This window comes from Zygotorulaspora mrakii, chromosome 7 (assembly GCF_013402915.1).
Source record: "Zygotorulaspora mrakii chromosome 7, complete sequence".
NCBI classification, from domain to species: domain Eukaryota; kingdom Fungi; phylum Ascomycota; class Saccharomycetes; order Saccharomycetales; family Saccharomycetaceae; genus Zygotorulaspora; species Zygotorulaspora mrakii.
This window is the reverse complement of record NC_050725.1, coordinates 987,486-1,012,581: the sequence shown is the minus strand read 5'-3', so window position 1 is coordinate 1,012,581 and position 25,096 is coordinate 987,486. Positions and strand designations below refer to the sequence as shown.

At 40.6% G+C, this 25,096-nt stretch overlaps 15 protein-coding genes across 15 annotated transcripts; 10 read left to right on the top strand and 5 right to left on the bottom strand.

The window, feature by feature from the left end:
• Positions 1 to 404: 404 nt before the first annotated feature.
• Positions 405 to 995, top strand: BRR6 (Brr6p; the record flags this gene model as incomplete). The annotated part of the gene is made up of 1 exon (XM_037290452.1): positions 405 to 995. The coding sequence occupies one exon, from the start codon at positions 405 to 407 to the stop codon at positions 993 to 995; it is 591 nt and encodes a 196-aa protein (XP_037146347.1).
• A 193-nt stretch (positions 996 to 1,188) lies between these two features.
• Positions 1,189 to 2,124, top strand: HG535_0G05040 (aldo/keto reductase; the record flags this gene model as incomplete). The annotated part of the gene is made up of 1 exon (XM_037290451.1): positions 1,189 to 2,124. The coding sequence occupies one exon, from the start codon at positions 1,189 to 1,191 to the stop codon at positions 2,122 to 2,124; it is 936 nt and encodes a 311-aa protein (XP_037146346.1).
• Positions 2,125 to 2,188: 64 nt separating this feature from the next.
• RAI1 (decapping nuclease) lies at positions 2,189 to 3,316 on the bottom strand (the record flags this gene model as incomplete). The annotated part of the gene is made up of 1 exon (XM_037290450.1): positions 2,189 to 3,316. The coding sequence occupies one exon, from the start codon at positions 3,314 to 3,316 to the stop codon at positions 2,189 to 2,191; it is 1,128 nt and encodes a 375-aa protein (XP_037146345.1).
• Positions 3,317 to 3,793: 477 nt separating this feature from the next.
• GUS1 (glutamate--tRNA ligase GUS1) lies at positions 3,794 to 5,911 on the top strand (the record flags this gene model as incomplete). Its single annotated transcript, XM_037290449.1, has 1 exon — positions 3,794 to 5,911. One exon carries the CDS (start codon positions 3,794 to 3,796, stop codon positions 5,909 to 5,911), a length of 2,118 nt encoding a protein of 705 aa, XP_037146344.1.
• Positions 5,912 to 5,974: 63 nt separating this feature from the next.
• Positions 5,975 to 7,741, bottom strand: RMD8 (Rmd8p; the record flags this gene model as incomplete). Its single annotated transcript, XM_037290448.1, has 1 exon — positions 5,975 to 7,741. The coding sequence occupies one exon, from the start codon at positions 7,739 to 7,741 to the stop codon at positions 5,975 to 5,977; it is 1,767 nt and encodes a 588-aa protein (XP_037146343.1).
• Positions 7,742 to 8,088: 347 nt separating this feature from the next.
• On the top strand, positions 8,089 to 9,789 carry RTF1 (RNA polymerase-associated protein; the record flags this gene model as incomplete). The annotated part of the gene is made up of 1 exon (XM_037290447.1): positions 8,089 to 9,789. One exon carries the CDS (start codon positions 8,089 to 8,091, stop codon positions 9,787 to 9,789), a length of 1,701 nt encoding a protein of 566 aa, XP_037146342.1.
• Positions 9,790 to 10,070: 281 nt separating this feature from the next.
• TAD1 (tRNA-specific adenosine deaminase) lies at positions 10,071 to 11,261 on the top strand (the record flags this gene model as incomplete). Its single annotated transcript, XM_037290446.1, has 1 exon — positions 10,071 to 11,261. One exon carries the CDS (start codon positions 10,071 to 10,073, stop codon positions 11,259 to 11,261), a length of 1,191 nt encoding a protein of 396 aa, XP_037146341.1.
• A 104-nt stretch (positions 11,262 to 11,365) lies between these two features.
• Positions 11,366 to 11,908, bottom strand: ANK1 (ankyrin repeat-containing protein ANK1; the record flags this gene model as incomplete). Its single annotated transcript, XM_037290445.1, has 1 exon — positions 11,366 to 11,908. The coding sequence occupies one exon, from the start codon at positions 11,906 to 11,908 to the stop codon at positions 11,366 to 11,368; it is 543 nt and encodes a 180-aa protein (XP_037146340.1).
• Positions 11,909 to 12,208: 300 nt separating this feature from the next.
• On the top strand, positions 12,209 to 15,247 carry KAP114 (karyopherin KAP114; the record flags this gene model as incomplete). Its single annotated transcript, XM_037290444.1, has 1 exon — positions 12,209 to 15,247. The coding sequence occupies one exon, from the start codon at positions 12,209 to 12,211 to the stop codon at positions 15,245 to 15,247; it is 3,039 nt and encodes a 1,012-aa protein (XP_037146339.1).
• A 210-nt stretch (positions 15,248 to 15,457) lies between these two features.
• BNA6 (nicotinate-nucleotide diphosphorylase (carboxylating)) lies at positions 15,458 to 16,348 on the top strand (the record flags this gene model as incomplete). Its single annotated transcript, XM_037290443.1, has 1 exon — positions 15,458 to 16,348. One exon carries the CDS (start codon positions 15,458 to 15,460, stop codon positions 16,346 to 16,348), a length of 891 nt encoding a protein of 296 aa, XP_037146338.1.
• Positions 16,349 to 16,541: 193 nt separating this feature from the next.
• DOC1 (anaphase promoting complex subunit DOC1) lies at positions 16,542 to 17,279 on the top strand (the record flags this gene model as incomplete). Its single annotated transcript, XM_037290442.1, has 1 exon — positions 16,542 to 17,279. The coding sequence occupies one exon, from the start codon at positions 16,542 to 16,544 to the stop codon at positions 17,277 to 17,279; it is 738 nt and encodes a 245-aa protein (XP_037146337.1).
• Positions 17,280 to 17,479: 200 nt separating this feature from the next.
• Positions 17,480 to 20,359, top strand: CSE1 (importin-alpha export receptor; the record flags this gene model as incomplete). Its single annotated transcript, XM_037290441.1, has 1 exon — positions 17,480 to 20,359. The coding sequence occupies one exon, from the start codon at positions 17,480 to 17,482 to the stop codon at positions 20,357 to 20,359; it is 2,880 nt and encodes a 959-aa protein (XP_037146336.1).
• Positions 20,360 to 20,580: 221 nt separating this feature from the next.
• HAP2 (transcription activator HAP2) lies at positions 20,581 to 21,420 on the bottom strand (the record flags this gene model as incomplete). Its single annotated transcript, XM_037290440.1, has 1 exon — positions 20,581 to 21,420. The coding sequence occupies one exon, from the start codon at positions 21,418 to 21,420 to the stop codon at positions 20,581 to 20,583; it is 840 nt and encodes a 279-aa protein (XP_037146335.1).
• Positions 21,421 to 21,701: 281 nt separating this feature from the next.
• On the top strand, positions 21,702 to 22,730 carry CNN1 (centromere-binding protein CNN1; the record flags this gene model as incomplete). The annotated part of the gene is made up of 1 exon (XM_037290439.1): positions 21,702 to 22,730. The coding sequence occupies one exon, from the start codon at positions 21,702 to 21,704 to the stop codon at positions 22,728 to 22,730; it is 1,029 nt and encodes a 342-aa protein (XP_037146334.1).
• Positions 22,731 to 22,815: 85 nt separating this feature from the next.
• On the bottom strand, positions 22,816 to 24,888 carry MTO1 (tRNA modification protein MTO1; the record flags this gene model as incomplete). The annotated part of the gene is made up of 1 exon (XM_037290438.1): positions 22,816 to 24,888. The coding sequence occupies one exon, from the start codon at positions 24,886 to 24,888 to the stop codon at positions 22,816 to 22,818; it is 2,073 nt and encodes a 690-aa protein (XP_037146333.1).
• Positions 24,889 to 25,096: the final 208 nt, after the last annotated feature.

The following is a 25,096-nucleotide window of genomic DNA, read 5'->3' as shown; positions in this document are numbered from 1 at the left end:
ATGAGTAGCTGGATGCGAATTGGAAGTATATTTAAACAATTTCAAAGGATTTAAGCTGAATTTCGAATTGGATTACCCTAGTTTCCGATTAGTTGATTCAATACTAAGTATGCATCTCTACATGACATAATTCCATAGACGGGACCAAACGATCACGGACCCGAAACTGCAAAGAAATCGACTTGGAATAAGTCACGCCCAAAACACGTGATAATCATATGACCCATAGCCAACACAGAGCACGTGAAACAGGCGTGAAACGCACGTGACTCGTACTCTTAGATCTACTCATTTTCTTCTGCCATAGGTGTTGGTTTAGCAAAGATGAAAATTAGCCGCAGATTCGCAGGTTTCTTGGGGAGCTACGTAGGATTACGAATTCGATGTGAAGTGGGCCACTTCGGATGGTAGTGGAAAAACGGGAGATAGTTGAGAGGGGTCTGACAGCTACGGCAGTAGCGGTCCCAGAGTCTGTTGGGAAAAGACACGTAAGTGAGGTTGTGGATGGGCGCGCTGAGGCTGCAGAGAAGGTCGCCGAGGGCGAGCTTAGAGCTCGCGATCCGCGAATCTGGGCTGCATATTTGCAACTGGCTTTCAATGCCAGTCTGCTCTTGGTGGCGCTCTTTCTTGTATTTGAGTTCATCGTTACAGTGAGGAACGATGTGAAACACAAGCTGCGCGCCCAGATGGTAGCAAGCCTCACGAGAATTGGAAAATGTCAGAAGAATTACGATGATAATGGGTGCTTGCCTGATACAATGGTGCCCGCGTTGGATCGACTATGTGACGAATGGTTGCACTGCATGCAGCAGGACTCTCGTGAGCTGCATCTGTATCAGTCCGGGAGGCTTTGGGCGGAAACACTGGCAGAAATCCTCAACTCATTTGTGGAGCCAATCAGCTTAAGGTCAATTTTGGTAATAGTGAGCAGTGCATGCGTTCTGGTGATGGTCACGAATGTCGCTTTTAGATTTTACCCTGTGCACTATTTCTAATTTTATTGTTTCGTGATCAGCGACAGATGATTACCAATTGCCAATGTCGAAAAATTAAGCAGTGCGTGCAGAGTATTAAAAGCAGTTCTTAAGTTGTATTGGCATTCGATCTTCGATTTCCGGTTTGCAGCTGTCAGTTAACAAGTGAGTATCTCTAGTCACCAATCACCAGGTCTCAATCATTCATTTTGCTATGAAGTTCGTCATTCCCACTTTAACGATCAGATCAACGGGCTCTGCGATCCCAATCATAGGATTTGGTGCAGGCACTCAATGGAGAATCGCCAAGACTACAGGTGATACAAAGGGTCAATTCATAGACCAATTGACCTCTCAAATTGAACTTGCAATCGAGACCGGATTCAATCATATTGATACGGCTGAGGTGTATCATACCCACGCGGAAGTTGGTAAGGGACTCGAGCGTTACCACTCTATAAGAGATCAGCTGTGGGTCATTGATAAATACTTCCCGCAGTCGTGGAAATGGCATGGCCTTAATGGTCCACTTGAGTGCATTCAAAAGTCTTTGAAAACTACGAACTTAGATTATTACGATCTCTACATGCTACATAGTTCCGATATTACAAAAGAAACTGCTGGCCTTGAACTCGAAGAAGCTTGGAAGCAAATGGAGGAAATTCTTGACAAAAAGTTAGCTAGGAATATTGGCGTCTCAAATTTCACAATAGACGATCTCGAAAGGATCAAGGCGTCTTGTAGAACAATGCCGGTCATCAATCAGATAGAATTCAATCCGTATCTACAAGAGCAATCTCTAGGTATTATAGAATACTGTCACGCTAATAACATCATCATAGAAGCTTATTCCCCACTGACTCCGTTATCCCGTGCTAGACCAGGCCCGTTAGACAGAGTTTTACCCGAGTTAGAGACAAAATATAATAAAACGGAGACACAAATTTTATTGAGATGGGCCATTCAACGCGGTGTTGTTGTGCTGACCACGTCATCCAAGGAACATCGATTGAAAGAGATATTAGGTGCGCTGGATTTCGAATTAAGCGATGATGATGTTGAACTAATTTCCCAGGTAGGTTCCGAAAAACATTATCAGTGGTGTCAAAAGGAGATTTTTGATGAGTACAAGTCAAGAAAAAATAAGTAATTGATACTTTGTGTATTGTCATTTGGACGTGTGCATTTCTAGTTTGCAACGCAGCTTGTATATACTATGCAAGGGATTTTCGCCACTCTCTAAATTCTTGGCTCAGAACAACTTCGCCTTTTACAAGGCCATCATATTCCTCATGTCCTTGTTCAATCTCCGTCAATCTTAAATGGTTATTCTCAAACACCAGCATGTAAGCCTTGATTTCTGATGGTGAGTCCCTAGGTATAGTCTTTAAAAGCCATTCGGTGAAAGCACCGTACCATTTGATCGCATCTATGCATGCAGAACAAAGAGCAGGATTATTTGATTTCAATAGTAATGGAACTTCATCGGTAGAAAACTCTTCAATTGACTTAAGAATATATTTCTCATCCCTGAAACCATATATAATTCTTGGAATACCCACTAAAAAGCATTGAAGCCATGTTTTAAAGATTTTCCTTTCGAATTTTCGCGCTTGTGCAGCATTTGTTACAGTTCCTGTGCATTTCAGTTCGGCATAGTGTTTTAAGTTATCTTTACCCTCCTCTTTAAAATCAAATACGCAATCTATTTCAGCACCAAGGATAAGTTTAGTGCTTCCTACACCAGTTCTTACGACTGAAATAAATTCCTCTCCACTATTGACAATTCGTTTAGGCCTCTTTTCCAATAATTCCCTAGTGACATACGGTAAAGGTTGAGGCAAGGTAGCCAGACTTTCAAACTTGTATCCGGAAAAGCATGCTTTGGCATCTGCCTCTTTCGATTTCAACTCCACATCTGAGGAGAATACGTCCTTTATGAACAATTGGCCATCAAATGAGACAATCCGGAGATTTACAGGATTGAATGACGGACTATCAAACGCGGTAGAAATCAGTTTCCTTATTATCCCCCTAAATGTGATAATATCCGCCTTGACACTTTTCTGTTTGCGCTCCTCATTGCTCTTGATCGCTTTTAGTAATCCATGTAGCGTACAAGGATCTGGAAACGTCTTGTCCTTCATCTTTTTCACTCCTGATGCCAAGTCTGGTCTTGAGTCCATTGCTGCATCAGGAAGGTAGTAATATCTCAGGTTCCTGTCATCATCAATAAAGAACTGATCCTCCGACGTCCTTGAGTACGTTGAGAATTCCTTGGGCTGTTTTAAGGCGGTAGTACTGCCACGTTGCTTTACGAAAAGGTTTGCCGTTACCACCATATCGCAAATGACAGAGATCACCAACAATTACTAATGATCCATCATCCTTTCATGGAACTCTTTCACCATCGGAAATGAACATCTCTCGATGACCTATATCTGAAATTCTTTGTTACCACAGCCGTCAAGAGTGACCCCAACGACAAAGTAACTCACTTCACGCGAGAAAACAGCTCTCTATTTTGGAGAATACCACCTGAGGGTCAAGCATTATTGAATTGAATGCGTTAGAAAGGTGCCGTGGCGGTTTAACTCACTCGGCACAGCATTTTCACTCTATTTATTACTATTAAAATGTATCTTTTGATTCTTGAGTTACCCGGATGACTCTCTGCCCAAAAATTTTCAGTTTTTCAATTTTAACGTCTATCCTGGTTGAATCAAAGCTGCTACTACTAAGCAGGCCAAAAGTAAGGTGCTGCGTTTGTCCCTGCATTCTGTCAGAGAAAAGGTACAAACGTCTTTTTATTAGCGAAAATGTTAGTAATAAATGGTAAGGCACCGGTCGTGGCCTACTCAGAGATAATTGCTGCCCGCATTGTCAATGGTGTAAACGCTGGTGCGATCAAGATTGAATTTGTAGATGATAAAAAAGCTTCTCCAGCTGTATTCAATGATGATTCCAGTGAGGTATTTAATAAGATAATCAAGGACTTCCCAGATGCTTTCTCTCAAGGCTTCAATGAAGAAGTGAGCAACTGGATCAAAATTTCCCGCGAAGATTTAGTCATCAAGAACTTTCAAAAGCTGGCTCAATCGCTGGAGAAACTAGATACTGCGCTGAACTTGAAGACTTTCGTGTTAGGTGGATTGGATTACTCACCTGCTGATATCGCCTGCTGGGGTGCTTTGAGATCCAATGGAATGGTGGGATCAATTATTAAAAACAAGGTGTACGTTAACGTTTCACGTTGGTATACATTACTTGAGCTTGACCCAGCTTTTGGAGGTGCTCACGAATTCTTATCCAAGTCATTGCAAGATTTAAAAAAGGCTTCCAATGTAGGTAAAAAAAAAGAGGGACACAAGGCTAATTTTGAAATTGATTTGCAAGATGCCAAAGTAGGGGAAGTTGTTACTCGTTTCCCTCCTGAGCCTTCTGGATATCTACATATTGGTCATGCAAAAGCGGCTTTGCTTAATCAGTACTTTGCTCAAGAATACAAGGGTAAACTTATTGTTAGGTTCGATGATACCAATCCTTCAAAGGAGAAAGAAGAATTTCAAGATTCTATCTTGGAAGATTTAGACCTGTTAGGTATTAAAGGTGATAAAATCACTTACTCATCTGATTATTTCCAAGAAATGTATGATCTGTGTATTCAGATGATTAAAGAAGGGAAGGCATACTGTGACGATACACCAACTGAGAAAATGAGGGAAGAACGTATGGATGGTATTGCATCCGCTAGAAGAGACCGTTCAGTTGAAGAGAATTTAAAACTCTTCACTCAAGAAATGAAAAATGGTACTGAGGAAGGATTGAAAAACTGTGTTCGTGCTAAGATCGACTATAAAGCTTTGAACAAAACTCTGAGAGATCCTGTTATTTATAGATGTAATTTAACCCCTCACCATAGAACGGGGACTGAGTGGAAAGTTTACCCAACTTATGATTTCTGTGTCCCTATTGTTGATGCTTTAGAAGGCGTGACACATGCTTTACGTACTATTGAGTACAGAGACCGTAACGCTCAATACGACTGGATGCTCAATGCTTTAAATTTGAGAAAAGTTCATATCTGGGATTTTGCTCGTGTAAACTTCGTTAGAACTCTGCTGTCCAAGAGAAAGCTACAATGGATGGTTGACAAGAATCTTGTCTCCAACTGGGATGATCCAAGATTCCCAACGGTTAGAGGTGTAAGAAGAAGAGGTATGACAGTGGAAGGTTTAAAGAACTTTGTTTTGTCTCAGGGCCCCTCCAGAAATGTCATTAATTTGGAATGGAATTTGATCTGGGCTTTCAATAAGAAAGTGATTGATCCTATCGCTCCAAGATTGACTGCTGTTGTTAACCCAGTAAAGATTCATTTGGAAGGCGATGATGTTCCTAAATTTCCTAAGACTGAATTGAAACCCAAACACAAGAAGAATCCAGACGTTGGTACAAAAAAGGTCATCTACTCAAGCGATATTGTCATTGACAAGGATGATGCCGACGTTCTTGAAGTAAATGAGGAGGTCACACTGATGGACTGGGGAAACGTCATCATCACAAAGAAAAACCCAGATGGCTCAATGGTTGCGAAATTACACTTAGAGGGTGATTTCAAAAAGACCAAGTATAAGTTAACATGGTTGGCTGATACAGCAGATTCTGTTAAGGTTGATTTGGTTGACTTTGACCACTTAATCAATAAAGACAAGTTGGAAGATGATGATAGCTTTGAAGATTTCCTTACTGAACAAACAGAGTTTCATACTGATTCCATTGCTGATTTGAACGTTAAAGACTTGAAGGTCGGTGACATCATTCAGTTTGAAAGGAAGGGCTATTACAGGCTAGATGCTTTGCCAAAAGACGGTAAGCCATATGTATTCTTCACAATTCCAGATGGTAAAGCAGTAAATAAGTATGGTGCTAAGAAATGAGTATCGAAACATGGATAGAGCCATCCTGAAATGATTTCTTATCTGAGATACGTCCATATTTAGTTACCTACCATGAATAATTATGTATCGTACTAGTATTTCAGCAAGTGAAAAGGCCACTCCAATTATGATTGCGATAATAAACCACCATGTAACTCTTGCCATATTACGTTCGGCCACTGAATCGACACAAATATCGAAGAATTCCAAAAATACTTTGCAACGGTCATTCAATACTTGCACCCGTTGGTCAATCTCCAAGTACTCTCGCATAGCAACGTACAGAGGATGTAAGCTCGGTTCAAAACTCCAAAAGAACTCGGGTGTGTCTAATATGCTTGATGAGAGATTAACATCAACCCTCAATTTGAATAGTTTACCAGATTTTTTTAATAGTTGCTCTCGCTTAAGGCCCAATGTACCGTAAAGAGCAAGCCGTTTAGGAAGTTTGGTTACTGAAGTAAGTATAGGTGTTATTCTAGACTCAAACCGGGAAAGCTTCGAAGATTGTGCAATGGCATGAGACAGCGTGAGCTCTATTATATGATCGCCAGATCTTAAAGTTACAATATCGTTGAAAATCCTGGGTCTCTCGGTATCCTTGTCATAATCAAAATGAAACTGCTCCCTTTCTATATCTTGCTCATCCAAAGGCCTCATCACTAGGTTCTTGTAATCAGCAAAAGCAATATCTCCCAATATATTCTTTTCCTGCATTTCAGTGAAATTCCAAAAAACAATCACTCCATATCGAAAAATGAAGATTTCTGCGTGCTGATGGTTCCCACGTTCATTTGAACTGCGCTCGATGGTTGAATTGTAAGTGAGACGTTCCTTCTTTTCCCTTAGTTCCTGTTCAACCGGAGTTTCTTCCGCAAAAAATTGTGGCTCACTGGGATCAAAACCATCCTGATAACCTGAGTGATTCGGTAAGTGGTTCGGTATGGTGCTGAGATCACTTTCCAATTGTACGGCGTTAGGATCAAGTTCGTATGCGTTACTAATATCTTCCGGGGTTTCAACACCAGAGTAGTACTCATAATGATGGTCCCTTTGTTCACTTGTGTCGATCAGCTTATCAATTAGAGTCTTTCCTCCAACAACTTTTTTGGAGATATTCGATTTGACCCGAAAACCATCTTTGCCCTGCAAAAGAGGTAGAGTGTAGGCGACATAGAGACATTCATCGTAAAGTCTTGGCGACACTTCGTGCGTAGTTTTCAGGAATTTGGACATCAATTTTAAATTTAAACCTTCCGCAACATTGTAAGCCGTTATTCGAGCAAGTTTATGTTCCTTACGGCTTGATACGCTTCTATCATTGTGCACTTTCAAAGAGGTTGTTGACTTTTTTTTGCCAAAGGATCCTGTTATAGATTCTCTTCCATCACTGGCATCCTCAGGAATCAGAACTAATTTTTGGGAAGTCTTGGACGTTCGAGGAGGAAGCGGGTTAATCATCTTGGAGTAGGCCAGTGACCGCAGCTTATCCGCTAACGGACTTCGATCCGTTGAGGATACTGACTGTCGCTCTTCTCTTTTACCCGATGGAACGTCGGATGTGTCAGAAAGAATATTATCTACTGAAATCTCACTAAATCTACCAGCAGCTCTTCTTTTAGATGAAGAAGTGCCTGCAAGAGATTGGAATTCACGAGAGTCACTCGATCCATCTCGATTTCGCACTCCTGCCGCATGCCCAGCAAATGGTGCACTCATTCTTTTCTTAGAGGAACGGGAGTCGGTCACCAAAATAGAAGGTGACCTTTTGGACATCACTAAATTCCCGTCGTTTCTGAATCCATCCTTGTTCACCGATTTGTAACTCATTCTGCAATGCTATAATTCGTTCAATCACGCTATGGTCTAAACAACACTGGTCCCACAGGTAGCTGAAGATGCCAGATCAAATATATAACTGTAGCGTATGCCAATGTTTCCCAGGGAGGAATTGGTGCCCACAGCTTGTGCTACACTTCTGTTTTATCTTGAAGTCCATCAGCTCCCTTGAAGTTTACATATCGACTTTGTTGCCTCGCCCAGCACGATGCAATTAAGCTGTAGTTTGGAAATATCTCATTCAAAAAATGAAAAGGTAATTAGAGTTCCATGAACTAATAAATATAGATTTCTCAAGAAGAAATTTGTGGAGAAAACTTTTAATTCTGCAGTGTGGGATGTCAGACATTGAGGAGGATTTACTAGCTTTAGCAGGTGCTGATGAGGAGGAGGAAGATGAGGACGAGGTTCTCACAACCTCTTCAAAAAGGACAAAGACAGATATTCCATCCAACTCGAAAAGAAGAAGAATAGAGGTGGAACGCGACGAGGAAGAAGAGGAGGAAGAGGAGGAAGAGGAGGAGGATGATTACAACCCCGCTGCTGTGGGATCTTCGACAAATGTCGATGATACTGAAGAAGAAGAGGAGGAGCCCAACCCATTTCCGTTGGAAGGCAAATACAAAGACGAAAAAGATCGGAGTTACCTGGAGTCCTTACCAGAAATGGAGCGTGAAACCTTACTCTTTGAGAGATCTCAAGCTATGCAAAAGTATAAGGATCGCCAATTGTTTAGACAGCGTGGCAGAAATCTAAAAGAACAACAGAGAAATCGTCTGCAGCAAGTGAACACGAAGACACGTACTTCTTCCAGAGCTTCTCATATTACAGGCCATTCTGATTTGAAGACTTCGAAATTATCACAGCTGAGAAGACAAAGGGAAAAGAAGAGCCAGAACCGTCGTTACAGCGATGAGGAAGAAGAAGAAGAAGAAGAAGAAGAAGAGGAAGAGGAGTACTCCAAATACGATGGAAGCGATTATGAAGAAGAGGATTATAATCCACTGGACAGAAAGAGTCAGACTGCAAAAGAAGAGTACGAAGAAGTTGAATGGGCCGAAGATGAGCTGGAGAGAGAAACCGAGCTTTCTGATTTCAACAAGGCCAAAATCGGGCGCTCTTTTGCTGCCAAATTTTGCTTTTACCCTGGTTTCAATGATGTGATCAAGGGAAACTATGGAAGAGTCAACGTTGGCATGGATAAAAGATCGGGTCAAAATCTTTACAGAATGGTCAAAATAGAAAAGGTGTTTTTACAAAAACCATACAATATGGGAAAATTCTTTACGAACCAGTACTTTGGTGTAACCCAGGGTAAAGATCGTAAGGTTTTCCAAATGAGCTTTTTCAGCGATGGACCAATATCCCAACAGGAATACGAGCGATACATAAAAGCACTTGGAGGTGCGAATATAACTAAGCCGTCCGTGTACTCTCTGAGTAATAAAGTGAAGGAAGTTAATGCATTCGTGTCGCAACCGTTGACTGATAAACTGACAGATGACATAATTCGTAATAGAATGCTTTTCAATAAAAAACTGTCGGGGTCGAATGCTGTTTTGGAGAAGACGGTGTTGAAGGAAAAGTTGCAATACGCTGTCGAAACATATAATGAAAGGGATATCGCTAAATACTCAACCCAGTTGAAAAACTTCGAGAGGAGGCTTTTATCGTATGAAAAACACCACGAAAATGATCAAAGTGGCATCAAGAAACTAGGTGCCTTAACTTCGAAAAACAGGAAGTTGAATATGGACAGAATTAGAAACGCTGAGAGTAACAAGAAGGAAGACGTTCAACTTGATTCGAAGAGTGATCCTTTTAGTAGATTGAAGACGAGAACAAAAGTCTATTATCAGGAGATTCAAGAGGAAGAGAATGAAAAGGCCAAAACTATTGCACAACAGAAACAGCTCGACGAAGATCAAGAAACAGCTCTGAAAAAGAAGCGGGAACAACTATCGGCACAATTTAGACGATTTGGTGGCTTGGAGAAGATTATTGGAAGTATAGAACTTCCATTTACTTTCGATGTATAATAACCTGTTGCCATACTTTTGTAGAATTAAATACAACTGACTATATCAAGTTTGAAGAAGAATTATTGAAGCAACTGGAATATGCAATTCACGAATAGTCTTGTCACATCGGAAGGGCTTTTTGAAGGCCATGTAAAACATGTTTTTAAAAACTGTAAAACATATGATTGTTTCATCTTTGTTTTTGCTCGCTTTTCATGATGTTCTCTAAATCAAAATAAGAGGAAGTGACATGACAAGCACTTAAGAATTGACCCACTGAGTGCCCCTATATATCAGCTATGCAGCCAGAGGATGAGACAGGCTCACTTGCAGATGAAATACAAAGGACTGTAGAAGATGCCTATCTGAAACTTCAACCGATTTGCAGGCCGGGGGTGCGCTCTAACAATGTGACTGAGTGGACAGTGCTGGCTGGTGTCGTTGCCGTTGATCAAAATTCGAATATGGACAAACTTCGATTAATCTCTATAGCTACAGGCGTTAAATCTTTACCGGATACAGAGTTGAAAAGAAGCAATGGAAAGATACTGCACGATTGTCACGCAGAGATTCTTGCAATCAGAGGGTTGAATAGAGTGCTTTTGGAACATGCCAATTATTTGAAAACCACCGGCGAAGTTGCGACAGATTTACTAGTTTTTGATTCCTACAGCAACACTTTTCGCTTGAAGGAGATGTGGGGCCTAGCACTTTACATATCTGCATTGCCCTGTGGAGACGCCAGCATGACTACTCTGAGAACAGAAGCCTCTTCAGATAACGAAACTCAGGCAGTTGTTGTTGACGAAAGTGATTTAATTCAGTACGTTGATGGTACAAATAAAACTATTTTGCGAGGTAGAATGAATTACGAAAAGTTGGGTATTGTAAGAACGAAACCCGGAAGAATTGACTCACTTTTAACACTCTCCAAATCCTGCTCTGATAAATTATGTATCAAACAAGTCACATCTATTTTAAACTGTATGACTTGGAGCTTAATTACTGGCCCCGTATACTTGAAATATCTCATAATCCCATTAGAAAATGTAGCAGAGGAGCTTCATCTACAAAGAAGTCTTCATAAAAGGATTGAAAACGTGAACATGGTCCCGATGAAGATTCTCAAATGTCATAACAGATTTTTGCATAGCAAGTCCGAAAAAGCTCAGGAGCCTAGTGCAATGGCTAGCGTGAAGCTATTCTTCAATCTGCCAAACTTGGAGACATCTGAGCAGGCAATCTTGAATGGCTTGAGAAACGGTTTTTATACAAAAAAAGAGAAACCTCTAAGAAAAAACAGCGAGACTATTGTTAGCAGATATGCCCAATGGAAATTTTTCCAAAAGTTGAATCCAGAAATAACTGCTGGACAGTCGTATTTGGAATTCAAAAGGTCGCAGCATGATAGAAAATGCCTAATAGAAAAAACCAAAAGGTATTTATCTCCAGATGGGTGGATAAGCACACATGTGGATAACGTGAATTAAACCCACGTCTTGGGTATATAGCGGAGAAAAAGTTCACATATATATCAGGAAAGCAAGAATGCCTATTTATAAAAGTTGATTAATGTTTGAGCTATGCAGGGATGTTAAGCCGTTGTCTTGATGTCTACGTCTTCATCATCAGACTCATCAGATATTATTTCGGGCTCGTTGTCGTCAGCCTGCTGTCCACCCATATCCGCTGCAAGTTCTGCGCCTTGCAATAGATCAATCAATTCATCGAGCTCATTACCATGAATTAGATCAATCGGCTTTTGATTTTTCTTATTTTTTACTCTTGGATCTGCACCAACCTCAATGAGATTTTTTGCGATGAAAGTTCCGTGTTCAGGTTCTTCTTGTGCGTATCTTACAGTAACATGAAGGGGAGTATCGCAATCAATGTTATTTTTTGGATCAACCTCTATTCCCTCCTGATCTAAGAGATCATCCAGTACTTCCCACGATCCGTATTTGCAACATAAGTGGAGCGCTGTATTACCAAATGGATCCCTTGCTGAGTTGATCAAATCAGCAACTTTCTGGGAGTCCTCGCCAGCATTCTCTAAAATTGTCTTTAGTAAGTCATCATTGTTTCTTCTTGAAGCATCTAAAAGCTGCTCTGCCAACGATGCACCCTCAGTTTCCATGACTTCAATCTTATCCCTGTTCCACAAAAAAAAACAAATGCTCTCGTTAATGTCTGGATGATGTTCAAGTAGAACCTGCCAGTTTCCAGTAGATTGATTTCAATGATAAGCTATGCCTACAATAAACTGTACTGTTTGGAACCCTCCCCCTATAGGTTACTTGTTCCTTTGGTAACCCATTTCAACTCTAGCACGCGAGAACTGCATGAAAAGAATCCTGTATGGAAATAAAATCGATGGCCAAATAAATGCGAAAAAAGAAAATGAAGGAGACTTAATTCATTAAGTTACTAATTCACGATGCCTGCTGACATTCGAAAATTGATTGAAGATGCTCAGTCTTCAATTGATAGCGTGAGAAAAACAGCAGAAACGAACCTTTTGAAATGGTGCGATGAGGACGCTACTCAAGTTTTCATTTCCCTAGTACATGTTGCTTTGGGGGACAACAGCATAATATCTTTCAGACAGTTCGCTTTGGTTGCTTTGAGAAAACTGATAACAATGTTTTGGAGTCCAGGATTTGAGTCGTACAGGGGGGCAGTCCCAATTAATCAGGATGCAAAAACCTTCGTGAGAGACTCTCTTCTTCACCTATCTTTGCAAGACGCTTCCCTTTCAAAGCTTAGAAATGCGGCTTCATATTGTGTTGTACAGATATGTGCAGTAGATTTCCCTGATGAATGGCCGAATATTTTACAGGTTATCTACGAGGCTATTTTGAGCAATTGCTCTTTGCCAGCGATGTCTTTGTTGAACGAGATATATGATGATGTGGTCTCCGAGGAAATGTTTTTTGAAGATAATATAGGACCAGGAACCATTGATATAATTTTCAGAATTTTAAAAGACCCGAAATCAAATTGCGAAACGATACTGGTGGCACTAAACTTATTTCACGCGTGCCTCTTGGAATTGTTAACAGTGAGCTCTTCTTCTTCTTCCAAAAGAAAACATATTGTAATGAACTCAATAAATGAAGTCTTTAAGATATGGGGACGTTTTTTACAATTGAATGCTAACATCGAGAATTTGGACTACATGAAAATAAGATCAAAAATCTATGAGGATTTAGCTTTGTTGAAAAATGAATTTCCAACAAAGCTCTTTCCAAAAGATAATTATTTACCTTTCAAAGATTTGGTTCTGCATGATCTAGAGGATTGTGCAAAGGTATATTTGTCAATAGCAAATCGTACAGATGAAAGTGCACAACTGGAAACTGTGAATGAATTTGCTGTTCGAGCACTTGAATTTTTGACATCCATATGTGATTTTACATTTGAGGCTAACGAAATGAGTAGAATTATCGTTGTTTTAGAAAGCCTCTGTTGCTACAGCGATGAAACAATGGAAAACTGGTCCGACGACTTCAATAGTTTTGTGTCCGCTGAGGCTGGATTAACAGCTTCGTTCACCACTAGAGATCAGGCCGCAGAGTTTTTAACGGCATTGAATGATGCCAGTTTTTTGATGGCTTTCAAGTGCATCCTAAAAGAGCTGTCGACAATTTCTGAAAACGATAACAGTTGGAAGTCTCAAGAATCCATATTATATTTATTGCAGTCAATAATTTCAAATGAGACACAACCCTCTGATGATTTAGGCAACATTGTCCTTAATGTTCCACTGTTTTTGAGCTCACTTCTAGATTGGAGAGAAGCAAATGAGTTTGTTCAATCAAGAACAATGAATTTGATTCCAAAATTTTTGGAAAAATTCATGGATGTCTTTAAGAATGTTAAAGTTTTGACTGCTGATTTTTTTATGAAATCGCTTGACTTGTCTCTGTCTAGTACTAGCGAAATTATGAAGTCATCACTACTAGTGGGATTCACCTACTATGCTTATTTTGCGGATCTTCCGTCTGTTCTTGGAAGCGAAGTATGCCAAGAAATGCAAATAAAAATGTTGAAACTGATCTATCAGGTTTCTCAAGGAGCAGAAGATGATACAGATGGTTTGTTAATGGAGATTCTCAGTCTGTTGATTGATTGCAACATCAATGGCAGTCACGACAACGAGATCTTACAATCAGAGTTTCATCTGGTGCTCACAATTTCTGCTAAAGAACCATCAAACATTCAAGTTGTCGTTGAATCTCAGACATGCTTACGCAAACTTCTGCGCCTTGATGGAGAAGCGTACGCAGCATATGCAGAAAGATGTTTGCCTTCTTTTTTGAAAGTTATTGAGGCCAATAAACAGACTGGCTACAATTATACTCCCCTCCTGTCACTTACTCTCCAACTTTTAGACGTCTTCATGTCTAAAAAACCAACTGACAGTACAATTTCATCTTCTGTACTCAGTTACGTTTTCGAACCTCTGAAAGATGTGCTTTTATCTTCCAATGATGACGACATTTTACAAATCACAACCTCTTCCTTCAATCATTTGCTATACAACTCAAGCAGTAGTGAAATTTGCCCTCATTTAGAGGAAACAATTCTCGTCTTGGACAGATTATTGTCGTTCGATGTGTCTGACACTGCGGCACAGAATTCTGGGACATTGATTGTTACCATTCTCGCCAGATTCCCAGCTGAAATTCAAAGCATGTTTCCTGTCATTATAAATGCGGTGACAGAAAAACTCTTAAAGGTCAAAAGTATTATTACGTCCCAAAATTTAGTCTCTGTGTTCTGCTATTTAACATGTGTCGATGCGTATCAGACTGTTGATTTTCTGGCAGGAATACAGGTTGAAAATGGAAATACTACAGCACTTGCATTAATCATATCCAAGTGGTTGGAGATATTCGAAGAAATAAGAAATGAAACTAAAGTTAAAGAGAACGTGTTTGCTTTGAGCAAGCTTTTTCTCTTGGCAGATCCCAGATTAGCAGCTTTAAAAGTCAATGGGAACATTATACCATACCAAGGTGACCAAATCATAACCAGATCTAGGGCAAAAGAAATGCCAGATAGATATACCCAAGTCCCGTTTTATACCAAGATTGTCATGCTATTCCTTACAGAACTAGATGCTCAAGGCAGACAGCAATCTGAGGAGCTTTTTTCAAATATTCCATCCCGGAATGATGATGCTGCCGAAGGTGGCGTAGATGAAGATTGGGAAGATGTAGAAGACGTTTTAGAATATGAAAAATTGCAGGAGTACGTACAAGACAGTGACGAGGAAAACGGCTACGACGGCTACGAGGATGATGACGCATATAAAGAAATTTCTCAGATATATAATCTGACACAGAGTACTGAGGAATTGCTTGTCGAATTTTTCCGAGAAGTAACTAGTAAAAATATCAACGACTTCCAGAGCATATACAATTCTTTGTCAGAAGAGGAAAAAAAAGTGTTGTCTGATAATTTAGTGTAACATCTGTGTAACGCAATTTTTATTCATTGTTATCATGGCTGAACTGTAGAGCACGCTTTGATAACTCTTCTTATAAAGGTCTATCTCTTATATTCATTCAAATGTTGTTTTCATGTTGTTGAGTGACGAGAACAAGAAGAACATCAAGCCGAGCGTTTATTTAACGTCCTGGACCCATGATTAAAAAAAAAAGGGCCAGCAAAGATTACAATGGCAGTCGATCTGAGGAATTTGTTGCCCACCAATGGGCAATGGAGACAAGACGTGACTAATTGGCTACAGGAAGACGTTCCATCATTCGATTACGGAGGTTTTGTTGTTGGTTCCGACCCGAAGAGTGCGACCTTATTGTGCAAGCAGGACGGTATTCTTAGCGGCGTACCTTTCGCCCAGGAGGTGTTCAATCAATGTCAACTTGATGTTGAATGGTACTTCAAAGAAGGTGAGAAACTGTCTCCATCAACTACAGAAGTTGGAAAAATAGCGGTAGCCAAAGTTAGAGGGGAGGCCAAGAATATTCTGTTGGCAGAAAGAACAGCATTAAACATACTGAGCAGAAGCTCTGGTATTGCGACAGCCTCTTATAAAATAATCATGTCCGCTCGCAAAGTTGGCTACAGAGGCATAATTGCCGGTACCCGGAAGACCACTCCAGGCTTACGTAGACTTGAAAAGTATTCGATGCTAGTTGGCGGTTGCGACTCCCACCGTTACGACTTGTCCTCAATGGTCATGCTGAAAGATAATCATATCTGGTCAACGGGGTCCATCACAAATGCTGTACAGAATGCAAAAAGTGTTTGTGGATTCTCAGTCAAAATCGAAGTCGAATGTCAAACGGAAGAAGAGGCTGACGAGGCCATTGAGGCTGATGCGGATGTCATAATGCTTGACAACTTCAGTAACGATTTGTTGAAGATCTGTGCCAAGAGCTTGAAAGAAAAATGGCATGGCAAAAAACATTTTCTCCTAGAGTGTAGTGGAGGCTTGAAACGGGATAATCTCGAAAAGTTTTTGTGTGACGAAATAGATATATACAGCACCAGCAGTATTCACCAAGGTACAGAAGTGATCGACTTTTCGCTCAAGATTGACCATTGAATCTTCCTCGCTACTGGATCAGTACGTACTGCAATTACGATTTTTACTTAGATGCTCTATGTACTAGATAATAATACGAACCACTTTGTTTTTCCAGCTTTTAAGACGATCGCACTCTTTGTGTTAGTCAAAAATAAAGCAGAAGCGTTTGGACCACTGTTTATGAGACTTGCACCTATACTGTCCCCTAAGCATGGATAGAGATGATCTCAACAGTATTCTAGATGGATTAGCACCCTCGTGCGCGTTGAAGCCAGTCAGAAAGCATACAGCGAAGCCTCTGATACTGAATGAACTGGCGCCAAACGGGCAGGCTCACATGTTCGTAAACAAACCACACACTGATTACAACAATTTGAGTGCTAGAACTCTTTCTGAACGCTTCATGGAGGGTCTGCATTTGCTAAATTGCGATTCGATGATGAATGTATGCCATCTGGCATATTGGAAGCCCTCCTCCCACAAGCAAGGAAACCCCATCGAAAATGCTCTGGACGACAACCCTGAGACATTTTGGCAAAGTGACGGTCTGCAGCCCCATACACTAGATATTATGTTTAGCAAACGTATGACTATCAGCATGATTGCATTGTATTTTTCACTGATATCAGATGAATCATACACACCAAGATTCGTAAAGATCTATGTAGGAAATTGCCCCGCGGACGCATTGTTTTACAAAACCCTAGACATACTTGATTTGAACGGATGGATTGCTTTGACTTTTGAAGATAATCGTGAAGAAGATGGGCTGCTTAAATGCCAGTTCATCCGTTTGGTTTTCCCTGTCAACCACGAAAATGGCAAAGACACTCATCTGCGAGGTATCAAGATATACGCACCTTGCAGAAAAATTTCTGCAGAGTCTGCAGACTGGATACAACTGTGCGAGTCTGGCAATGCCTGTTTAACAGAGTGTTCCTTAAGGTAATAGCATATATTTATATGGCCACATATTCTCATATATGTATGCATCATGTGACTTATACATTATACAGGGTAAAATTTTAAAAAGAATAAGCTGTGAAGCCAGTTGGATCAACTTGAATTGCATAAACGACTTTGAAAGCGAGTTCACCGAAAACAATTGGCAGAATCTGATAGCGTTTGAGGTGTGCGTTTCTCTGCGTAATGTCTGATTTGGAAACTGTCTCGAGATATCTTGCCGACTCGGTTGTGGCATCGACCGCCAAGAGCTCCGAAAGAGCTTTACGAGGTTTGGAGGATCAAGATGGATTTGGACTAACTTTGCTGCATGTAGTCGCATCTGCGAATCTACCGGTCCCAACAAGACTGGCAGGAGCCTTGTTCTTCAAAAATTTCATAAAGAGAAAGTGGGTAGATGAAGATGGCAATCATTTGCTTCCTGCCGGTAATGTCAAATTGATCAAAGAAGAGATCGTGCCATTGATGATAACCTTGCCAAATAATTTGCAGGTTCAAATTGGTGAAGCCATTTCAGTTATTGCGAACTCGGATTTTCCAAACAATTGGCCAACCCTATTAGAAGATTTGGCTTCAAGATTAACAACAGTTGATATGGTGACTAATAAGGGTGTGCTTGTGGTGGCACATTCTATTTTCAAAAGATGGAGACCTCTATTCAGATCAGACGAACTTTTTCTGGAAATCAAGGCTGTACTCGATGTTTTTACCGAGCCATTTCTCAATCTTCTGAAGAGCGTCGATGAGCAAATTGGGCAGAATGAAAACAATGAGGCATCCCTAAATATTTTATTCGATGTTTTACTACTTCTGATCAAGCTTTATTATGATTTCAACTGTCAAGATATTCCTGAATTCTTTGAGGATAATATACAAGTAGGAATGGGTATTCTTCATAAATACTTGGCTTATTCAAATCCATTGGCCGATGACCCAGACGAAACAGATCAAGCTGGTGTATTGATAAAAGTTAAATCCTCGATACAGGAGCTGGTTCAACTGTACACAACAAGATACGAAGACGTCTTCGGTCCAATGATTAACGAATTCATCCAAATTACATGGAATCTGTTGACTGCAATATCTGTTCAGCCAAAATACGATATTCTAGTATCAAAATCTTTGTCTTTTTTAACAGCAGTTTCACGAATTCCCAAGTATTTTGAAATTTTTGACAATGAATTCGCAATGAATAACATTGCCGAACAAATAATTCTACCGAATGTGACCTTACGCGAGTCTGATATTGAATTATTCGAAGACGATCCAATTGAGTATATTCGTAGAGATCTTGAAGGATCTGACACTGATACTAGGAGAAGAGCTTGCACGGATTTTTTGAAAGAACTTAAAGAGAAGAATGAACAATTAGTAACAAGTGTGTTCACTAACCACATTACCAAGTTTTTTTCGCAATACCAAGCCAATCCCAACTCCAACTGGAAATTTAAGGATATTTGCATTTTCCTTTTTACCGCATTGGCTGCCAATGGTGCAATCACAGCAACAGGGGTCTCTTCGACAAATATTCTGTTAGATGTAGTCGAATTTTTCACTAAGCAAATTGCCCCGGATTTGACGCAACCTGTTCCTCATATTATTTTGAGAGTTGATGCCATCAAGTACCTATACATTTTCAGAAACCAACTGAACAAGACTCAGTTAATTGAGATTTTGCCAATCTTAGCAAATTTTTTGGAAAGTGATGAATATGTTGTCTATACGTATGCTGCTGTGACTATTGAGCGAATTTTAACAATCAGGGAATCAAATGTGTCACCAAATTCCATTTTCAATAAGAGGGATCTGTCTGGTAGCTCAAGAATGCTTTTAACAAATCTTGTAAAGCTGATCTCAAATCAAGGAAATTCACCAGAGAAACTTGCGGAAAATGAGTTTTTGATGAGGTCTGTATTTAGGGTGTTGCAAACATCCGAAGATATAGCTCAAGATATGTTTCCTGTTTTGTTAAATCAACTTTTGACGATAATTAGCATTATATCTAAAAATCCGTCAAATCCCAGGTTTTCGCATTACTCATTTGAGTCCATCGGCGCTATCTTAAAGTACAGTTCGTTACAGATGCTTCCCGAACTGATAAGTACGACTATGCCAGTATTTCTCACCATATTGTCGAACGATGTCCAAGAATTCATCCCCTATGTCTTTCAACTCGTTGCTTTCTGTGTGGAAAAAGGAAAATCCGTTCCCGACAGCATAAGATCGTTGGCCCAACCACTTTTGACTCCGGCATTATGGGAGATGAAAGGTAATATCCCGGCGGTTACAAGGCTTTTGAAAGCACTCATTAAAGTGGACCAATCATTGTTTCCTGATTTAGTCCCAGTACTCGGCATTTTCCAAAGATTAATTGCATCTAAAGCACATGATATTTATGGATTCGAGTTGCTGGAGCGTATTATGATAGAAATTGATATGAGCCACTTGGCGCCATACGTGAAACAAATTGCGCTACTCCTTCTTCAACGTTTACAAAATTCGAAAACCGAGAAGTATGTGAAAAAGTTTGTTGCCTTCTTGGGCCTAATGTCTTTGAAATTGGGGGCTGACTTCGTTGTTTCATTCATCGATGAAGTTCAAAATGGTTTGTTTCTGCAAATATGGTCGAATTTTGTCATACCTGCTCTGCCTAATATTGGCAATCCATCGGATCGTAAAGTTGCGCTTATAGGAACCTTAAATACCATGACCAACGGGGCACTATTTTCCAGCAAATATTCTTCTTTGTTACCACTTACGTTGGAGAGTGTTGTCGAGACAGCCTCCTCCGATAGCATCGCCAATTTGAAAACTAGCCATATCGATTTCGATAATCTCGAGGAAATAACCACATTCGGGTCTAGTTTCAGCAAGTTGAGTTGTATTGCGGAAAAAATTTATGATCCATTTCCACAAATGGACCCCATCCGGGGCGTTAAATCATACGTTGCGGACGTTCTTAAAAAGTACAGCGAAACATCAGGATCTGCTTTGATAGCTTCTGTTGCACTTCAGTTACCTGGTGATGCGCAACTAAAGCTGAAAAATTTGATTACCATGGCATAGAGAAGCCTATCCCACACATTCCGTTGATAAATTCTCAATAAGAAATGAAAAACCAAGCTGGATGTTCAAGAGTAATGATGAACACTAATATGGCTTGTGTTTCTTCACTGTCATGCTACGTAGGCGATCCAGTTTTTACCTGTTTTTATTTTATAGATGTAATGAAGAATATGTATAAGTGAAATTGCCTTAGGAAAATTTTAAAATACACTGCTTAACTTTCATTTCTTCTTGATGCATGCAAGTTTATTCTTATCGCTTTCTTGTTGAATTGGAGCTGTTGTTTTCGTTTCGGTACCATACTTTTTTTCGTCTTCTATCCCAACGCCTGGCGTATCAGTAGCAGAAGGCGTAGAGGATTGCGACCCCTCTTTGTTTTTCAACTCCTCAATTTCTGCCAGGGTCAAAAATCTTCCTCCTTGACCTCTAGGCCTCCGCATTGCATGCTTGTGTCTTGACTCATGTAGGTATGGCTTTCTCTCTCGAGAAATTCTCAAATTCTCTTCTAGCTTGGCTCTCGCGTATCGTCTTTTCAAAATTCTATAATATTGTTTTGCATTGACGTAGAATGGCTGCTCTGCAACTTCATTCACCTCGCTTGTGCTCCCGCCCGCGACTGGATCTATGGACAGCTCCGTGTTCGCCATTGATGCCAGTGAATCAGCCACGCTCTCAATATAGCTGTTGTTTGCTGAATTTCTGCCGCTTTTAATTTCTGAAGTAAGCCCTACCTCGCTCGAGCTGCCCAAAGGTAGTTGGCTACTACTAGTACTGTTTTTGCCTTCTTGGGTCTTTTGTCGCTTATTTTCCGTCCCCGCTGGCTCATCTTCTCTATTTCCATCGTAATGGCTTATAGAAGCATTTTCTGTGTCTTGCCGCTCACCATCCTGAGGATGATCATACAGGTATATATCTGTTGGATTAGGCTCACCTTTCGAAGCCCTTTCCCTCGCATCTCTCTCGTTGAAGGGACCTGGCATACTTGTTAGCTGTAGCTCATCAGTTGGATAGCCGACTAACCCTGCGTCTATTGGATGATAATTTTCCTCGTTTCTGTTCATATCCCATGCATTTTATATCACCACAGAGCTTATTTGATGCTAGCAAGTATCTATATCCTCGTGTCTTCTTCATACTAGAAGACCATTTACTTCGCCTTACTGAATTTCCTTAAGGACTACTTTCATAAAGGACTTCTTCATCAAGGACTTTACCCGTACGAAGGTACTGTATATATGATTACTGAGACTGACTAATACTGGCGCCTATGAGTGAGAGATTGTTAGTACTTATCACAATTCAATTGAGCCTGGGATAATTACTGCGTGCAGTTGGGTATTGCATGTCTCAAGAGCTCGGTGATGACAGGATGGGTGAGTCTCCAGTGAGCACGCCATTTAAAGAACGGGCTCTTGAAGAGCAGAAATGGAGAGACCAGATGATTCTAAATGTGACGCCAGGATTGAAAAAAAGGTCAGAAAAGGATGATTTGCTCTTCAGTAAAATTGGTAGTGACCCTGATGCGTTGAGAACGTATCTACGGGATTTGAGCTCTGTGCTGGTTTCGCAGCAGAAAAAGAATCTGACGGAGTTGATACAACGAGAGGAGAGCGTGCCAGCGAATGCAGAGCAGGATAGAGGGCTGTTGCAGAAGACAGAAGATCATACGCTGGAGGAAAATCGCGACCCCCTGGCAGACTCTATTTTTGGGCGCTTGAAAAATGGGATATCCAGGACGAAAATCCGTAAAATAGACCCTGTAGTCATCAAGGATACTGACGTTGATCTTGCTTCCACGGAAATGACTCCAGATCCCATGGACGTTTCTGGAGAGTCAATTTCTCGTCAGGTTACCCCTCATATGGATTTGGATATGTCTGCAGACCAGGAAAGCGCACTAGACATGGCCTCTGGAAATGTTGCCGGCCCTACCGAAGGCAGCTTAGATAGTGCCCAAAAATTAGATATCAAATCTAAGATCAAACTGAACTCCTCGTCCGATATGGACTCTCTATCTGACGCAGATTCTCAATCAGATTTGGATCACGCATCGGATGAAGAGCTCATTGACCCATTACCAATCGGTCAGCTAAGAAAATCACTCCGATCATTTCTTAGAAACAGCGATATCAAACTGGACACAGACTCGTGGAAGGCCCTACAGAATGTTTCCGAAGTGCTAGTGAAGAAGCTTGGTGAAAGTCTTGTAGAAGAGAATAGAATGGTTCCAGATAGACAGAACATCTTGAAGTTATTTGAACGATACGGGATCACTTCTCAAGCCGCGACAAATGATGAGTTGTTCGAGCTCTGCTGCAAATACCTGAGATTAGAGGAGTTGAATAGTTTGGAAATGTCTTTATTTCTTTGATCGAAATTTCTTTTATTGAATATGATTGTACACATGACAGCTGTTGGGCTGTACGATTATTATTTACATGACATTTGTGTATGGTTTACGAGATGAGACTTGTATCAGCACAAGTTTTCGAGAACAAGTTCTCCTGAACTTTTCGATGGTGTCTTAAGGTGTTCTGCTGGGATTTTACCAGTTTATAAAGCTCAAAAAGAGATGCTGCTGTCACACCTTGGATTCTTCTCGCTTGTCCTATCGTTTCGGGCTTGACTGTATTCAATATCGTTTTACATTCATTCGATAGACTTGGTAATATCGAGTAATCAAAATTAGATGGTAACAACATTCCCTCATCTGCTTGAAATGCTTTCACGTAACGGTCCTGCTTTGATATGTAAGGCTCATATTTGCCTTGAACATTAACTTTGGTCCGAACGTGTCTCGGTATGTCGTTTATATTAATGTTGAGTTCTGGTAAAGCATCCACCAGCTTTTCGACAGTAACACCGTTGAATCTAAATAGTTCCCAAGCAGATCTTTTTTTTGCAGAATCTGCCATAGTAATGCTGAGAAGATTTTCCCATTTTTTTGCACTTACTTCCAACCCCTGTAGCTTTTCGATAACTTCTTCGTATATGGTCTTATCTAAGCTAAACTTTTCCCATCTATTATGGGTGATGACACCAAGACTATTTGCCTTCTCAGTGAGGCGCAAATCCGCATTATCAGCACGAGCACTTATCCTGAACTCGGATCTCGATGTAAACATCCTGTATGGCTCTTCCACGCCTTTTGTTATTAGATCGTCAATCAAAACGCCAATATATGCATCTGCTCTCGATAACTTCAGCGGTTCCTTCATCAAATGCGATAAAGAGGCATTGATGCCGGCCATTATACCCTGCGCACATGCCTCCTCATACCCGGTAGTACCGTTGATCTGGCCTGCCAAATATAACCCAGAGACCAATTTCGCTTCCAAAGTCTGTTTAAGTTGTCTAGGATCAACATAATCATACTCTACACCATATGCAGGTTGTACAATCGTGACATTCTCGAGACCAGGTACCATTTTCATCATCTTGTCCTGAACTTCCTCCGGCATAGAATTCGAGATACCATTGGGATAAATAATATCGGTATCTAACCCCTCGGGCTCAAGCCAAATTCTGTGACTATCTTTATCTGCGAAACGCGTTATTTTTGCCTCTATCGAAGGACAGTATCGGGGTCCCCTGACGGTTTCCTTGATATGAATTGACTGTGACAAGTTTGATTTCAGGTATTCATGTAATTCCGCTGTAGTATTTGTACCATAGCATAAAATCTGTTCATCTATTTTCACTTTTTCATTCATTAAACTCATCGGATGTGGGGGGTTGTCACCAAACTGTTTCTCTAGTTTAGAATAATCAATGGTTTTCCCGTCCAAACGAGCCGGTGTCCCTGTTTTGAGCCGGCCTAGTTTGAACCCTGCTTTTGCAAGAGTCGCACTAATACCGTAGGTTGGGTCTTCACCTATTCTTCCAGCGGGGAATGTTTTCAGTCCGATATGAATTTCTGCAGAAAGAAAAGTTCCCGTAGTGATGACTACTTTTGAAGACTTCATGATTGTTCCATCCTCTAATATCACACCTTTCACAGTCGCGTCTAAATCTTGCTCTTTTTTCTGCTCGGCAATAATAATATCCTTCACCTTTCCCTGTTTCAAGGATAAATTGGCGTAGCTTTTCAACACATTTTGCATTTCCTTCATATATATTTTACGATCAATTTGAGCTCTCGGTCCCCACACTGCGGCCCCTCGGCTTTTATTCAACATTTTGAACTGGATCCCAGCTAAATCAGTGACCTTTGCTGCAATTCCGTCCAATGCATCGACCTCTCGAATAAGTGTGCCCTTTCCTACCCCACCCATGGATGGATTGCAAGAACATGTTCCTATCTTGTCAAGTGATGGCGTAATCAAAACGGTAGGAGACCCAGTCCTTGCCGAACCCGCGGCTGCCTCACAGCCAGCATGGCCAGCTCCAACTATGATCACTCCGCTGTCTTGAAGAGTATTCAAAACGTTCCTTAATTCGGCGTTCAAACTGACTGATCTTTTGATGATTCTGTGAAATGTTAAAACACCTTGTTGGCGAAAAAAAGGTGGTGAACCGAGTGAATACATTACTCTTTGGGTACCCGTGGTTGCTGATTATGCCATAGAGGTCAGATATTCCCGCACAGCAGCCTGAATCTCAATTAATCAGCTCTTGAATTCTCATAATAAAAGCCATTCGATTCCGATGCGAAGCATTTTTTTTCAAAAAAACATGAAAAAAAAAAAAATGACTTCTGCAGCACTTTTCTAATATGGTATCTCATCGATCTTTGAA